The 15,689-nt window shown below is 41.2% G+C and overlaps 1 protein-coding gene across 1 annotated transcript; it reads left to right on the forward strand.

The window, feature by feature from the left end:
* The first annotated feature begins 3,175 nt into the window (after positions 1 to 3,175).
* LOC123760070 (small ribosomal subunit protein uS11-like) lies at positions 3,176 to 15,030 on the forward strand. Its single transcript, XM_045745510.2, has 4 exons — positions 3,176 to 3,310; positions 10,853 to 11,096; positions 11,520 to 11,672; positions 14,935 to 15,030. The coding sequence occupies exons 2-4, from the start codon at positions 10,860 to 10,862 to the stop codon at positions 14,998 to 15,000; spliced, it is 456 nt and encodes a 151-aa protein (XP_045601466.1). The 5' UTR covers positions 3,176 to 3,310; positions 10,853 to 10,859; the 3' UTR covers positions 15,001 to 15,030.
* The last annotated feature ends 659 nt before the right edge of the window (positions 15,031 to 15,689 follow it).

The raw sequence follows: 15,689 nt of genomic DNA on the forward strand, positions 1-15,689 counted from the left end.
GGAGTCTAGTTGACATAGAAAAAAGCAAACATAGTTCCAATCAATAAGAGTGCAAACTGGGAAGATCCAATAAACTATACACCAGTATCATTAACAAGTATAAACAGATAATCACATTAACGTGATATACTGTACATCAATGAGAAAATCCACTGGGGCTGTGGCGATGCGAACCCACGACCAAGGTATTACCAACCACATACTATCCCACAGTACAACCACTGACTTGGTGATACAGTGGTAGAGTATGTGGCTGGTAATGTCTTGGTCGCATGTTCAGGTTGCCTCACAGTCCCAGTGGATTTTCTCATTAACAAGTGTAGCAACAATACCACTAGAATTTTTGTTTAATCAAATGGACACAGAACCTGGAAAGTATTGACATAATGATAAGAGTTTGGATTTCAAGCATGAAAGGCTTCTGCAACATCTTTACTTAATGTTTATGATAAAGCTACACAAATATTGCAAGAAAGTGAAGGTTGGATTAATTTCATATACATGTATGTACCTGGACTTAGGAGAAAAAGCCTTTGATAGCATTCTACATATGAGACACTCCTGAAATATAGAACACATTGGAGGAGTGACAGGCAGATGTCTAAATTGGATGATCTTTTTTTTTTTTACAAACAAATGCAAGCAGTGATCATAGGAAATATATTTGACTGGAGAAATTTCACTAGTGCAGTACCTCAATGTTCAGTTCTTGCACCAGCAATGCTTATTATCTATATAAAAGATCTGGCAGAGAGAGAGAATACAGTTACATTAAAAAATTGGAAGATAATGCAAAATTGCTAGGGAGTCGGAGCCTTGGATGACTATATTGCCCTCCAAAATAACCTAGACAAAATAAGTGAAAGGAGTAACACATGGCAGATGGAATTAAATATAAATAAATGTCACATAATGGAATGTGGAATAGGACAGAACAGCTCATATTTAAGTTTCTTATACATTAGGCAAATTTCAGAACTGCATTTTAAATACTGTATATGGATGGAGAAACACTAAAAAACTGTTCATGCATTATGCGAGATTAAAATTGTAATATGCAGCAGTGGTGTGATGTCTATATCTCAAGAAGCACAAACAAATCAGAAAAGGTGCAAACATGCTACTAAATGGCTCCCAGAACTTAAGAACATGAAGTATGAGGAAGTGATGACATTAAACAAGCCAAGGCTACAAGAAAGAAGGAAAAATGGGTAAAATGATCACTATGTACAAAATAGCAATGGGAATTGACAAAATAGACAAGGATGAATTTTTTAAACCTGCAACTTTAAGAGATCACAAATTCAAGCTAAGAAAAAAAATGCCCAAAAACATTAGAGACCTCTTTTTGCAAACAGTGATAGACGGTTGAAACACGTTAAATGACAAGGGTGATGCCAAAATCATCAGTAGTTTCATATGACAAAGAGAACTAAGATGACAGGACACCACAAGCGTGGCTCTCGTCCTGTAACTACACACACAAAACAACATATTGTACACCCTGTGAAGTGATAATCCTTTTAAGCATGCTCCAGGCTTGTGAGGACAAAAATGAGGACATGACTAAAAAGTACACGACTGGATTATAATGTACTATATATGAATACAGTATTTCTACAGGTTTAACATTATTTGACTAAATTCCTCTTGATGCCAAAGATTATTACAATATACTAAAGCTGTTTATACTGATTAAACAATTAAAAATGGGTGATATGCAGCAGTGGTGCCTTGACAGGATTGCACTGCTGAGGCTGGATATATTTGTGCTTGACATAACTGCATCCACTGACTTATTTTGAGTAATACAGTATTGGTATTGCATTTAATGAATAGATTCTGATTTTATTGCATAGGTCATATATATCTGCTGTATATATGATGGATGGGGTTCTGGGAGTTCTTCTACTCCTCAAGCCCGGCCCAGGGCCAGGATTGACTTGTAAGAGCTTGATCCAACAAGCTGTTGCTTGCAGCATTTTTCTTGTAATTCATACCATAGATTTTTCCAATAACATAACGTTTAAACCAAGAATTCCATTTGGAATAGCAGTAACTAACTTACCAGACAAAGTAACTTTACCATAGCTTAGCAGGTTGCAGGTGGCTGACATCCCACTGCAATTTTTCTCATCAAAACACTTGATTTTATTCTTTATCTAAATAAGTGGTTGTGCTCAAGGCATTTAGTTCTAGGACTGCCACCTCAGTAGCAGTGTAATCCACCATTTAATGGAAGTGACTTACTGAGGAATTTATTACTCAACCCCTACAACCACAGCTTTGTAGTGCTTTCCCAAGAACTAGTTCATTTCCACAATAAATTTTAATAAAACTATCAAGACCTAACGATACTCCGAATGGTTTGTTTCACAGTTAAATATCCAAGAGAACTCTAGATTACCTTAACTCCAGTCTTAAGCTTCGAGGCCTTAATATGCATACCATACTTTTGTAGGTTCTAATGGCGGATATTCTTAGAAATGTGGTTTGTTTGTAGTGTGGGTTGTTAGACGCGTGAGGAGTAAGATCCCGAGCCCGGGGTGGTCAGAGAGAAGGGGGGAATGTGCCAGCGACAGGGTCACAGGCCTCTCAGCTCGGTCATCACACAGCTGATCACCAAGACAAAAGACCTCCACTCAGTCACACACCATCAATATTTTCACTTGAGACAGTCCCAACACCGTCACTGTTGCCACCAGCAGTCTTACACCTGGCGGCCGTCACCCTCTTGCCCTCTACACGTCATTTCTCACCAAAAACAAAGAGCGAGAAATCACCAAACGCTTTTGTTTTGTCCCTTTCTTCTCTCGATAACAAACAAATCTTCACGTTCCAATACTATTTTGTCCTCTGAGTGCAGCCAGTCCGCGACCTGCCGAATATTACACATTCTGAGAATAATTTAAAGAAGGGGTAACCAATAGCAATTTTTAATGGTGGTTTTATTCAGGAGATTTAGTGACAATGTGACTACAGCAATATGTGACAACAATGGACCCAAAGACGCATATTTTACCAGGTAGCGGTCGACTTTACACAAAGCTTCATTATTATGCACCAGTTATTGCTCTACTCAAGGCTAACGTCACACAAGTTAATAAATACATTACACAGTATATCTGTATTTTATAATACGAGCAAAGTAATGTAGGTTTAGGCAGGGTTATAAATTTTGTAATATATTTTATAAGAGTGTGGCGGGTTGGGTAGAGTTGTGGTCGGTCTAAACAGTTCCAGCACTCTTCCTTTCACAGAGTTACCCTAGTGGTTGCGGTGCTGCCCTCACCCTCCATCATCTTAATCGGTAAATATTATAGTCATCCGTGTGTAAATACAAGTAAATCCTTTCCTTGCACTCATTGTGGCCCCGAAGCACCAATTTGCTATGACCACATATACTCCACACACACAGATTGTCTCGCATTATAACATTTTGGAGAGCAACTCTGATCGTGGTCGGCAGACACCCTATGCCTCTCCTCTTCACGTTATTCACCACTCGTTATTATCCTGCGTATGAGGTGTGTAGCTAACACGGCCACTTTGGTGCCATTAATGCATCAGCTATCTATCTTGCCACGTGTTAATTATTAATTTTAAACAGTGGAGCGTTGAGCCTGGCCACCTGTGCTGTGATAGTCAGGAGCATGTCCCTGCTGGTGGGGTGTTGGTATACCAACTTCAAGACGGGTGGTTGGTAAAGTGTGGTTTTCGTGTATAACCGCTTCTCTTTTTACCATTGTAGGGGACAAGAACCCTGTTCAATTAAGTAAGGAGCTACGCTGTCCCGCTGTCCATGTGGTCACCCATGCTGTTACTGGCAAGACTGGTGCTTATCTGGTTCAAGCTGGAGGCTGTGAATATGTGGTTGCTGCTGCTACGGGTTTTGGTCATCATGTATAAGGGTTCTAACAAAGCTCGTGTTCTATGTATTATAACTCGTTTGGTTATTTTTGGGATAATCTTATGTAAGAATAGGAAAGTTTGGTTAGGTAGGTTTTAACGTCTTTGGTACCATACATGTACAGTGACATGTATCACTTACTAACCATAGAATATCATAAATTAATAAAATGTCCATATACCAATGTATTGTATATTGGTATCCCATTGTCATAGACAGGAGGGCATGTTAAGTTTATCACTCCCCCCTTAGCCAATAACTAACCTACTTCCAGGTACTTATTTATGGCTAGCGCAAGGGAACTGTCTAAACTCGCCATAGTCCCGCCTACACCTCTGCCTCTCCTTCAACTCATCGTCTTGAACCTCTGCACCATACTGGGTTACTCCTCAGCTCTGGTGCCTTTCATTTTGTCCATACCGTGAGCTTGTATGCTGGTACCGGAGTCGTGTCTCAACAGTAGCGTCCTGGTAGTTACAGCCTTCACTACCTTGTGCAGTCCCTATAACATCCTCACTCTCGCTTGTGCCGTGCTTTGACTGTTACCCCTCATATGGGCTCTTCCATTTCACCACCTTTTTCTGTATGGATGTCTCACTTGCAAGCTTCCCTTTCAGTTCATGTTAGCAATATATCTCCATGTCATCTTGGCCTCCATGGAGGGTCCCTCTTGCAAAATTTTGCAACACCTTGACTGACATGGCAAAGGCTTTTACCCCTCCTATGGCTATGAAACACCATTGCCTTTAACACTTGCTTTCTCCCTGAAGCTCCATTGCCCTCTTCACGGTTGGGTCTAAATCTGCCAGCTGTGTAGGTACTCTGTTGTCTTTACTGACCAAACCTACATGTGCTGCCTGCCTCTCAAAACTAGCATCTTTACAGCTGAATTTTATGCAGTCTTGTATGCACTTTTTCAATCAACTACTTTTTCAACATCGTTCCTTGAACGATGTGAACATCTGTGAACAGCATTGCTTCACTGATATTTGAACATTGTACAGTCTTTATCATCACACTCAGGCTCTTCTGTAATACTATCATGGCTAATACCAGTTACATATATATTTTGACATTATTAGACGATGCTTTGGTCACAAGCTGAACAGTGGCAAACATGACACCCATCCACACACCAACCTATTTTATTGGAAACAGTCAATTTGTTGTTCACCCTAAATAAGCTTGAAACCTAATAAAAAATTACTCCAACTGGAATTGATTTACATGCTGAATTCCATTTTTAATTATATTTTTTTATTCAGCTTGTTAATAGACCAGTTTGGATAATTTTTTATTGGGTTTCAGCTTAAGTTGAACAACACATTGACTTTCCAATAAAATGTTTGCCACTGTCAGATAGCATTGTATACTGGGTCATATATGTACAATTTTCAAAGCTTTGATCCGATTGCTGATCACCATAGGAGGGTGTTGAGTATTTCTGTAGATATCTGTGCAATATAAATAATAGAGGATGTGGAACCTTCTATGCTCTTTGGTTTTATGCTTAGCCTAGTCTCAAGCAAATTTTGTACAGTAGTCTCAAAAAACTGTCACAAATTCACTTTGTCACACGACCAGGGATGGCACCCAGAAAGATAGGCGAAATAGAACCTGGTTGATGGGGTTCTGGGAGTTGTTGTTCTCCCCAAGCCCGGCCCGAGGGCCAGGCTTGACTTGTGAGAGTTTGGTCCACTAGGCTGTTGCTTGGAGTGGCCGGCAGGCCCACATACCCACCACAGCCCGGTTGGTCCGGCACTCCTTGGAGGAATAAATCTAGTTTCCTCTTGAAGATGTCCAAACAGGCCACAGTCTGAAAATTACGACCTATGTCCTGAAAGAGCAAAAGAGCTCTTCCAGAAACAAGCAACACTTCATGCAAATAGCCCTCCCACTCATTAGCCCTGTTCCCCCCCCCCCCCCACACACACACACACACACACACACCAAAAGGTTTTTGGAAAAAACCAAAGGAAAACCAAAGGAAAAAGGAAACCAAAAGGTTAGCATACCGAAAGGGAAACTATGAGGGGATAAGAAAATTCCTAACAGATATAGCATGGGAAACAGAGCTCAGGGGAAAGACGGCCCAAGATATGATGGATTACATCACGCAGAAGTGCAAGGACGCAGCAAACAAGTTTGTCCCAGTCCAAAAGGAAAACAGAGAAATGAAGATGAGAAACCCATGGTTTAATCAAAGATGTAGGCTAGCTAAGCAGCAAAGTAAAAGGGCATGGAGAAACTATAGGAATAACAGTACACTGGAGAGCAGAGAAAGATACCAGAATGCCAGGAATGAATATGTCAGGATGAGAAGAGAGGCAGAAAGACAATACGAAAATGACATCGCAAGCAAGGCAAAGACTCAGCCTAAATTGTTGCATAGCCACATTAGGAGAAAAACAACAGTAAAGGAACAGGTTATGAGATTAAGGATAGGGGCGGAAGGATTCACTACAAATGACAAGGAAGTGTGTGAGGAATTGAATAAGAAATTCCAGGAGGTCTTCACCTTAGAACAAGGAGAAATTCCAGAGGTAAGTGAGGGAATAGCTAACCAGGAACCACTGGAAGAGTTTGAGATTACCAGTGGGGAAGTAAGGAAGTGTTTACTAGAGTTGGACGTGACGAAGGCTATAGGCCCAGATGGAATCTCCCCTTGGGTTCTAAAGGAAGGAGCAAGAGAACTGAGCCTACCACTCTCCATAGTGTATAACAAATCACTGGCAACAGGGGAACTGCCAGATACTTGGAAAGCAGCTAACGTAGTCCCGATATACAAGAAAGGGGATAGACAGGAGGCACTGAACTACAGGCCAGTGTCCCTAACCTGCATACCATGCAAGCTGATGGAGAAGATTGTGCGAAAAAAACTAGTGGAGCATCTGGAGCGAAGGAACTTTGTAACACAGCATCAACATGGGTTCAGGGATGGCAGGTCCTGCCTCACAGGGTTACTTGAATTCTACGACCAGGCAACAAAAATAAGGCAAGAAAGAGAAGGGTGGGCAGACTGCATATTTTTGGATTGTCAGAAAGCCTTTGATACAGTGCCACACAAGAGGCTAGTGCGAAAGTTGGAGATGCAGGCTGGAGTGAGAGGGAAGGTACTCCGGTGGATAGAGGAATACCTAAGCAACAGGAGACAACGAGTCTGTGTGAGGGGTGAGGTCTCAGATTGGCGAGACGTCACAAGTGGAGTCCCGCAGGGGTCAGTCCTTGGACCTATACTGTTTCTGGTATATGTAAATGATCTCCCAGAGGGTATAGATTCGTTCCTCTCAATGTTTGCCGACGATGCAAAAATTATGAGGAGGATTGAAACAGAGGATGATAGTAGGAGGCTACAAGATGACCTGGATAGACTGAGTGAATGGTCCAACAAATGGCTGTTGAAGTTCAACCCGAGTAAATGCAAAGTAATGAAACTAGGCAGTGGAAACAGGAGGCCAGGCACAGGATACAGAATAGGAGATGAAGTACTTAATGAAACAGACAGAGAGAAAGATCTAGGAGTTGATATCACACCAAACCTGTCTCCTGAAGCCCACATAAAGAGAATAACGTCTGCGGCATATGCGAGGCTGGCTAACATCAGAACGGCGTTCAGGAACCTGTGTAAGGAATCATTCAGAATCTTGTACACCACATATGTAAGACCAATCCTGGAGTATGCGGCCCCAGCATGGAGCCCGTACCTTGTCAAGCACAAGACGAAGCTGGAAAAAGTCCAAAGGTATGCTACTAGACTAGTCCCAGAACTAAGAGGCATGAGTTATGAGGAAAGGCTGCGGGAAATGCACCTCACGACACTGGAAGACAGAAGAGTAAGGGGGGACATGATCACAACCTACAAAATCCTCAGGGGAATCGACCGGGTAAACAAGGACGAACTTTTCAACACTGGTGGGACGCGAACAAGGGGACACAGGTGGAAGCTGAGTACCCAAATGAGCCACAGAGACGTTAGAAAGAACTTTTTCAGTGTCAGAGTAGTTAGCAAATGGAATGCATTAGGAAGTGATGTGGTGGAGGCTGACTCCATTCACAGTTTCAAATGTAGATATGATAGAGCCCAATAGGCTCAGGAATCTGTACACCAGTTGATTGACGGTTGAGAGGCGGGACCAAAGAGCCAGAGCTCAACCCCCGCAAGCACAATTAGGTGAGTACACACACACACACACACACACACACACACAAATGTGTGTCGAACAAATTGATGTTAGAGTTTAACCCAAGCAAATGTAATGTAATGAAGATAGGGGTAGGAAGCAGGAGACCAGATACAAGGTATCACTTGGGAGATGAAATACTTCAAGAGTCAGAGAGAGAGAAAGACCTGGGGGTTGATATCATGCCAGACCTGTCCCCTGAAGCTCATATCAAGAGGATAACATCAGCAGCATATGCCAGGTTGGCTAACATAAGAACGGCCTTTAGAAACTTGTGTAAGGAATCTTTCAGAACATTATATACCACATATGTCAGACCAATCCTGGAGTATGCGGCTTTTAGTGTCAGAGTGGTTGATAAATGGAATGCATTAGGAAGCAATGTGGTGAAGGCTGACTCCATACACAGTTTCAAGTGTAGATATGATAGAGCCCAATAGGCTCAGGAACCTGTACATCTGTTGATTGACGGTTGAGAGGCGGGACCAAAGAGCCAGAGCTCAACCCCCGCAAGCACAACTAGGTGAGTACACACCACCACCAGGGGAAGGGGGAGTCAGCAGCCCACCACTCCAAAGATGTGGGCTGCTGACCGACAGCATTGATGTGCTGTCGATCAGATGTCACCTCTGACTTTAAATTAATTTAATACTTTTGTACACCGATGTCTCTTGAGACCGGCGACAATTTTTCTCATGAATCTGCGTAAATGTCTCGCTCAAGAGTCACGAGAAAAAATATTTCTATAAAATCCATTTTTTATCCGATCGACCTGTGGATAGTTTCAAAATGCGCACCATGAAATTCCCAGTTCTCCCCATTAGGCGATGACATGGCGTGGCCGACTCTTTCAAGGTGTACTATCCTCCAAAAAATCTGTTTGGCTCTCACGGTTAGTGATCAATGTAGTTTTTTTATTTGGTGCCGGTCTAACGCATCCTTGTGTGACATTTTATACTTATGTTCTTCTAGAACATTCTATTGCGAACACATTGCTACAAAAAAATAAATACGTACATCGAAAATTAAGATCAGAACAGTGAAAAGAGTATACACTTTATACACTTTTCAATAGGTCTCGCTGATGTGCCGTCAGGTGTGCGGTAAGAGGTAACATTTCAGCCTCTTCCCACACTCTTGCAGGTGGGCTGCGATTGTGATTCTACATTTATATGCATATGTCCGCGTAGGGAATTTTATTGCGATCTCAGTGATACCAAATTTAACACTGTAGGACAAGTGTGGAGTTGACAACCCTGAAAAAAGAGTAGAAACATTTCGTCACTGTTTGGCGCTCACGGCTAGTGATCGACGTAGTTTTTTATTTGGAGCTGGTCTAACTCATGCTTTGGTGACATTTTATGTGTATGTTCTTCTAGAACATTATTGCGAACATATTACTACAAAAATGAAATACGTACATCGAAAATTAAGGTCGGGTCTTGCTGGTCACTTGTGCTTCAATTTACTCATCCCTTATTTGATGATCTTGGGAATCAAGCAATGACCACGTTGCATGTTCAATTCTCCTTGCAACGGGCCAGGTTGGAGGCCCCGGAGTTGCTTCACTTGTGGGGTTAGTGACTTGATTTGGGGGGAGTTGGTCGCTTCAGCCTTGGTTCAGTCCGCATCCCCTCTTCCTTCCTTTCTTTTTCCCCCCAGTTGCTTCTGGCTCTCTGAGGGTTTCAGAGTCTGAGGGGGGGTTTAGCTCGAGATGAGGCTCGGGTGGCTTTGGGGGCTGCCCCTTCCAATTCGGACGCGGAGGTGGTTGAGCCCAATTTTCCCGCCGGTGCTTCTGGATTGACCCAGCAGACTCCCTTTGAAGCCTTTCCTCTGGACTGCCTTTTATTAAAAAAAAATGGTAGGTGTGGATGATGGCTCTGCCCCGGGGCTTTATCGGGGGTTCCCGAGGTTCGGGGGGGGGGTTACCTGGAGCTCTTGTGCTCCTTTTGACCCTGCTTGGGCACTTGTGTCCTCTGGGCAGGGGCTTGTTACTCTAGGGAAGGGGATTTTCATACCCTCCTTCCCTTTGTGAATTTTTGTTACCATTACTATTTTTGAGTTCCCATTTTTGTTGGTGTGAAATACACTCCCTTGCATCAGACTCTCCCTCTTTTACACTGATGTTTTGCAAAGAAAAAATAAAACTATATTAGTGTTTCATCGTACATTTATTGAACGATATTTTAACTAGGTTTTTGTACCCCTACTTTACCTCCTCTGAGATCAGGTGTTTCGTTGTTTATATTTTAGGCGTATTTGCTATATGTGATGTGAAACTTGTATTTCTAGATGTGGTATTTTTTGTTGCTGCCACAAGCTACCAGGGTGCAATGGTTTGCTGTCATCCACTCATTACAAATGGCTGCCAGGAGGATGAAAGTTTTACGTTCCTTTCAAATCTCTAGAAGCCTTTTTCATTTGGATAATGAATCATTGTTCTTGACGGTACATCATTCGTTAATCTGAGGTACCTCATTTTGAATATGTATGTTACTTCATGTACTCTCGACACCCTACCAAATTTCATATAAATCAGAGATTTGGTTGGGTTGGGAACTGTGATGATTTGGCATGGAATGACCATGGCATGAATGGTAATCAGTGCAATAGTTACAAATGTACACTCAAGATAAAAAGCTGGATATTGATTTATTCCCAATTAAACCATTATGAATTCTTGATGAAAAGATCATGAAATATTACTAACCAGAACAAAGATGTAGTTCAGCCTATAAGTTAATTTTGATGCACGTTGCAGGTAAAACATGGCTCCCCGTAAAGGAAAAGTTCAGAAGGAGGAGGTGCAAGTCCAGCTTGGCCCACAAGTGCTTGATGGGGAAAAAGTATTTGCTGTGTGTCACATTTATGCCAGCTACAACGACACATTTGTACACGTGACTGATCTGTCTGGCCGTGAAACCATTGTCCGCATCACTGGAGGACAGAAAGTGAAGGCAGATCGTGACGAGTCTTCGCCTTATGCTGCTATGTTGGCTGCTCAGGTAATTTATTATATTTAGCTGTATCCAGCCTAGCATTTTAATAAACCCACTGCCAATTTTAGGTACTGATTTATGTGAAGACAAGAAATTTATTAAACTATTTAAACCTGAACACCAGTAATGTTTTTCTGGAAACAATAAGGTTAGTTTGGACAGTGCAACCTGTAGTGAGCTGTGCTTGTTTATCTCTTAAATTGCAGTGTGTTATGTTTAGTTTTGCAATGGAGTACCTGGACTATGGTATATGTAATATTACATCTTGGCAATTGACACAGCATTGTCTAATCTTGATTTTAGTGTTTCTTATATCAATTTCCCAGTGTTTATTGTAGTTCACATGTCATTTAATGAAATTAATTCCTACATAAGGCTTGTATTTTATGTAAGTTGTTTATATAAGTTGTTATTATTATTTTTAACCAGGATGTTGCAGAGAAATGTAAATCCCTGGGTATCAATTGCTTGCACATTAAGATCCGTGCCACTGGTGGCAACAAGACAAAGACTCCGGGACCTGGAGGGCAGTCTGCATTACGAGCTTTAGCCCGTGCTGGCATGAAGATTGGTCGCATTGAGGTATGTATTAATAAGAGTTGACAATTACATTAGTTTAAATGGCTTATTCTAAGTATGCTAAGTACTGTACAGTACTTCATTTCGATTTGAAAGGCATTGCTTGCACTATTGTAATTTTGCAATCATTTCTTTTTTGTCATTTTTTATTGGCAAGGAGTTGGTTTAATTATTATAGTTTTAATGATTACCTTTTGGAGATTCTGAGGATCAATGTCCCCACACTCTGGTTCTGACCAGTCCTGCTGGTAGTGGTCTGGTCAACCAGGCTGTTAGACATGGCTGCTTGTAGCTTGATGTATGAATCACCGCCTGATTGATCAGGTATCCTTTAGAGGTGTCTATCCAGTACTCTTGAATGCTGTGAGTGGTTAGCCAGTTATACCCCTTACGTGTAGTGTTAAAAAGTTTTTGGCCTTTGATGATGAACTTCTCTCTCGGCATACCTGTTGCCCCCTCTTTAATGGGGCTATTCTGCACATCCTGTCATGCCTCATTATCTCGTGTGATGTTATTTCCGTGTTCATATTTGGAACCAGTCCCTCAAATATTTTCAAAGTATAAATTATGTTTCTTTCGTGCCTTTGCTCTGGAAGGGCCTGACAGCCGAGTGGACAGCGCTTCGGATTCATAGTTTTGAGGTTCCGGGTTCGATCCTCGGTGGAGGTGAAAACAAATTGGCAGAGTTTTTCACTCTGATGCCCCTGTTACCTACCAGTAAACAGGTACCTGTAAGTTAGACAGCTGCTGTGGGCTGCTTCCTGGGGGTGTGTAACAAAAAGGAGGCCTGGTCGAGGACTGGGCCGCAGGGACGCTTAGCCCTGAAATCATCTCAAGATAACCTCGAGATAGAGAATTCATATTAAAAAAATTAGTCCCAATACCTTAGATGATTTACCGAGTGGATTCTAGTACTCGCCTAGTTGTGCTTGCGGGGGTTGACCTTTGGCTCTTTGGTCTCGCTTCTCAATTGTCAATCAGCTGGTGTACAGATTCTGGAGCCTATTGGGCTCTTTTACATTTTAAACTGTGTATGGAGTATTCCTTCACCACATCACTGCCTAATGCATTCCATTTCTTAACTACTGACACAAAAAAATTATAATGTGTCAGGCTCATTTGGGTACTAAGTTTCCACTTGTCCCCACTTGTTTGTGTTCCACCCATGTTAAATAGTTTGTCTTCGTCCACCCCTGAGAATTTTGTATGTGGTTAAGCTCCCATGGCCTTATCTCGTAGCTCATACCTCTCGGGTTCTGGGACTAGTCATGTGGCATACCTCTGAATCTTCTTTTTGTCTTACGTTTAATTAGATATGGACTAAAGGAGTATAGGCTCTTTGCATGCTCTCAAGGTCAGCCATTTCTCCAGCTTTGAATGGGGCAATTATTATGCAGCTATATTTTACTATCATTGAGATACGCTGTCTCCTAGCCATTTTATACCTGTTATGCTAATTGTGTGTCTGTTATTAATATTTTCATCACATTTCTCTTTAAAGTTGGTGATGGAATTGGCTTCAACCTCCTCTTCAGTGCATTTCACTTCCCGATTACTAGTACAGGGAACGAGAACTTCATTACATTTCTTAGACTCGATTGCATGTCCAGCTTCCTCAGATGTTCCTCTCCTCCTACCTCTTAATTTTTATCCACTATATCAATTACCTTATATATAGTTATCATATCTCCATTTCTACAGTTCCCGTTTTCCAGATTTAAGTGTAATGTTGGACAATAGTTAATGGGCAATGTAAGGTCCTTACAACATTCTTCAGTAACATTGGTGATAACTGGTCTGGTCCTTTTGCTTTTGTTCCATCCAGTTCCTCTGTGTATCTTTTTATTATACATTAACTTAATTGCTGTCTAATGTTAGTAATCATCTGTTACCACCCTTAGACACCAATCTGATTATTATTTGAAGACCTGCCTGTTGTTGGTTTCTGTGGTCTCGGTCTCTGGCCAGACCTGATTGGTGGTCTGGTCAACCAGGCTGTTGGATACAGCTGCTCATAGTATGATACATGAACTACAGTCTAGTTGATCAGGTATCCTTAGGAGGTGTTTATTAAAGTTCTCTCTTGAACACTTTTGAGTTGTGCCTTCTGTGTAGAGAGTTTTGAAGTCTTTGGGCCCCCTGATGTTGATGAGTTCTTTCAGTGTACCTATGCCCCTCTGCTTTTCAATGGGACTATTTTGCACACCCTGCCATGCCTATTAGTTTAATGTGGAGTTATTTCTGTGTGCAGGTTTGGAACAGTGTGTCTTAATATTTTCCAAATGTAAGTTACTATGTATCTCACCTGCACTCTGGAGAATAGATTTACAATTTTTAAGAGGTCCCAATAATTTAGATGTTTTGAGTGAATTCTGACAGTATAGACCTTCGCACATTCTGCAGGTCGGTAATTTCTCCAGTTTTGAATGGGGCTGTTAGTGTGCAACAATATTCCACTCTAGAGAACACTATTGACTTGAAGTACAGTATCATCATTTGGTATGATATCTGTTTGCAGGGTTCTTGTTATCCAATCTGTAATTTTTCTTGTTGTAACAGCTACTTTTATTGGGTTCTTTAAAAGTAAGATCTTCTGACATGATTACTCTCAAATCTTTTATGTGGCTTGTCTTTCAATTATGTGGGTTTAAATGTGTCTTGTATGTGCTTTGTTATTTTCTGTGGCCCATTGAAAGACCTGATTAACATCAGGTTGGAGGTTTGCTGTGTCTACTTCTGAAAATGTCTACTTGTGAAAATCCTAGTGTTTTCTGCAGTTTATATCCTTGTATAAGTCTAATATGAGGATATATGGGGATGAGAAAAAGTACCAGAGCAAGCACAGTACTTTAGTAGACTGAGCTTTTAAATTAATAACTTCTAGCTTGCAGATTCACATTTATTCATTTCATTCTAAAATATATCCATCATCTTCAGTCTTTACGCCCTGCAGCCACCCTGTAACGTGTACGGTATTTGCACATATTTATTTCTGTATTAGTTAAACAGTGGCAAATACAACCTCATTATCTCTTGCACAAATAGTTACCCTGTTCTGTAAACATAAATAGTCCATCCCCCAACCAATCAACCCATTCTCCAAATTACCCATCCCTTTATTTAAAAAAATCCCACATTTATGCAATTTCCATTAAGTGCATGCACACACAACCATATCAATTACCTCCTAATGTCACCCTCGCCTTAAATTTGCCCATTTGCACTCCTTATCATCTTATTGTAACATGTTTTTAATTTTTTGCAGGATGTTACTCCAGTGCCCTCTGACAGTACACGCAGGAAGGGAGGTCGCCGTGGTAGGCGTCTGTAGTTCTATTGCTAAAATAAATTTCATCATATATATATTTTTTTCTAACCTTAATAAATGGTACTGTACTCAGAACCTTCTTAATGTAACATTATTGAATTGCATCCTGTAGGCAAGCATATAGGAACATGCTGTCATAAAGCACAATGTTCTTTCATTTAAATTAACCAAATTAATATAAATTGAAGATTCTCAAGTTGGTGATGAGTTATTCAGTAGTCTGAGTACCAGTCGATGCTGAATTGGACAAACTTCCTTGGTAGGAATACAAATCTGAGTTATATAGGTTGCTAGACTATTGCTGTGGCTGGCAGTACTTTGTCTAGCTTGACATGTAAAACTTTGCCCTGCGGTATTATAACCCATGTTGCTATGCATAGACACATTACTGCTACCCTTTATCTGCAAGTTGTTGGCCCAGGCAACAATACTGGTAGGTGCTACAGTTAGAACGGGAGGTTCAATGGAGCTTTAATATATATTGGCTGGAAAGTAAAGTGGACATAAATGCGTCTGCATGCATAATAGCTGGTGTGTTGGTATCTTCTCTACGGTGACCTGTGTGCTGTTCCTGGGGTTATGGATTCTGTATCTGTCCAACTTTGGTTTCATGGTGTGGGGATGTGAAGACTGGTAATTTTATAATGAATTTGGCTACCTCTTTACCCAAGGCTAGTGTGGTAGGTGACCGA

This window comes from Procambarus clarkii, chromosome 16, assembly GCF_040958095.1.
Source record: "Procambarus clarkii isolate CNS0578487 chromosome 16, FALCON_Pclarkii_2.0, whole genome shotgun sequence".
Lineage (NCBI taxonomy): Eukaryota > Metazoa > Arthropoda > Malacostraca > Decapoda > Cambaridae > Procambarus > Procambarus clarkii.

Coding starts and splice junctions, on each gene's coding strand:
- LOC123760070 (XM_045745510.2), top strand. CDS start 10,860: ATGGCTCCCCGTAAAGGAAAAGTTCAGAAGGAGGAGGTGCAAGTCCAG. Junction 11,097..11,519: donor CTGCTATGTTGGCTGCTCAG/GTAATTTATTAT, acceptor ATTTTTAACCAG/GATGTTGCAGAGAAATGTAA. Junction 11,673..14,934: donor TGAAGATTGGTCGCATTGAG/GTATGTATTAAT, acceptor AATTTTTTGCAG/GATGTTACTCCAGTGCCCTC.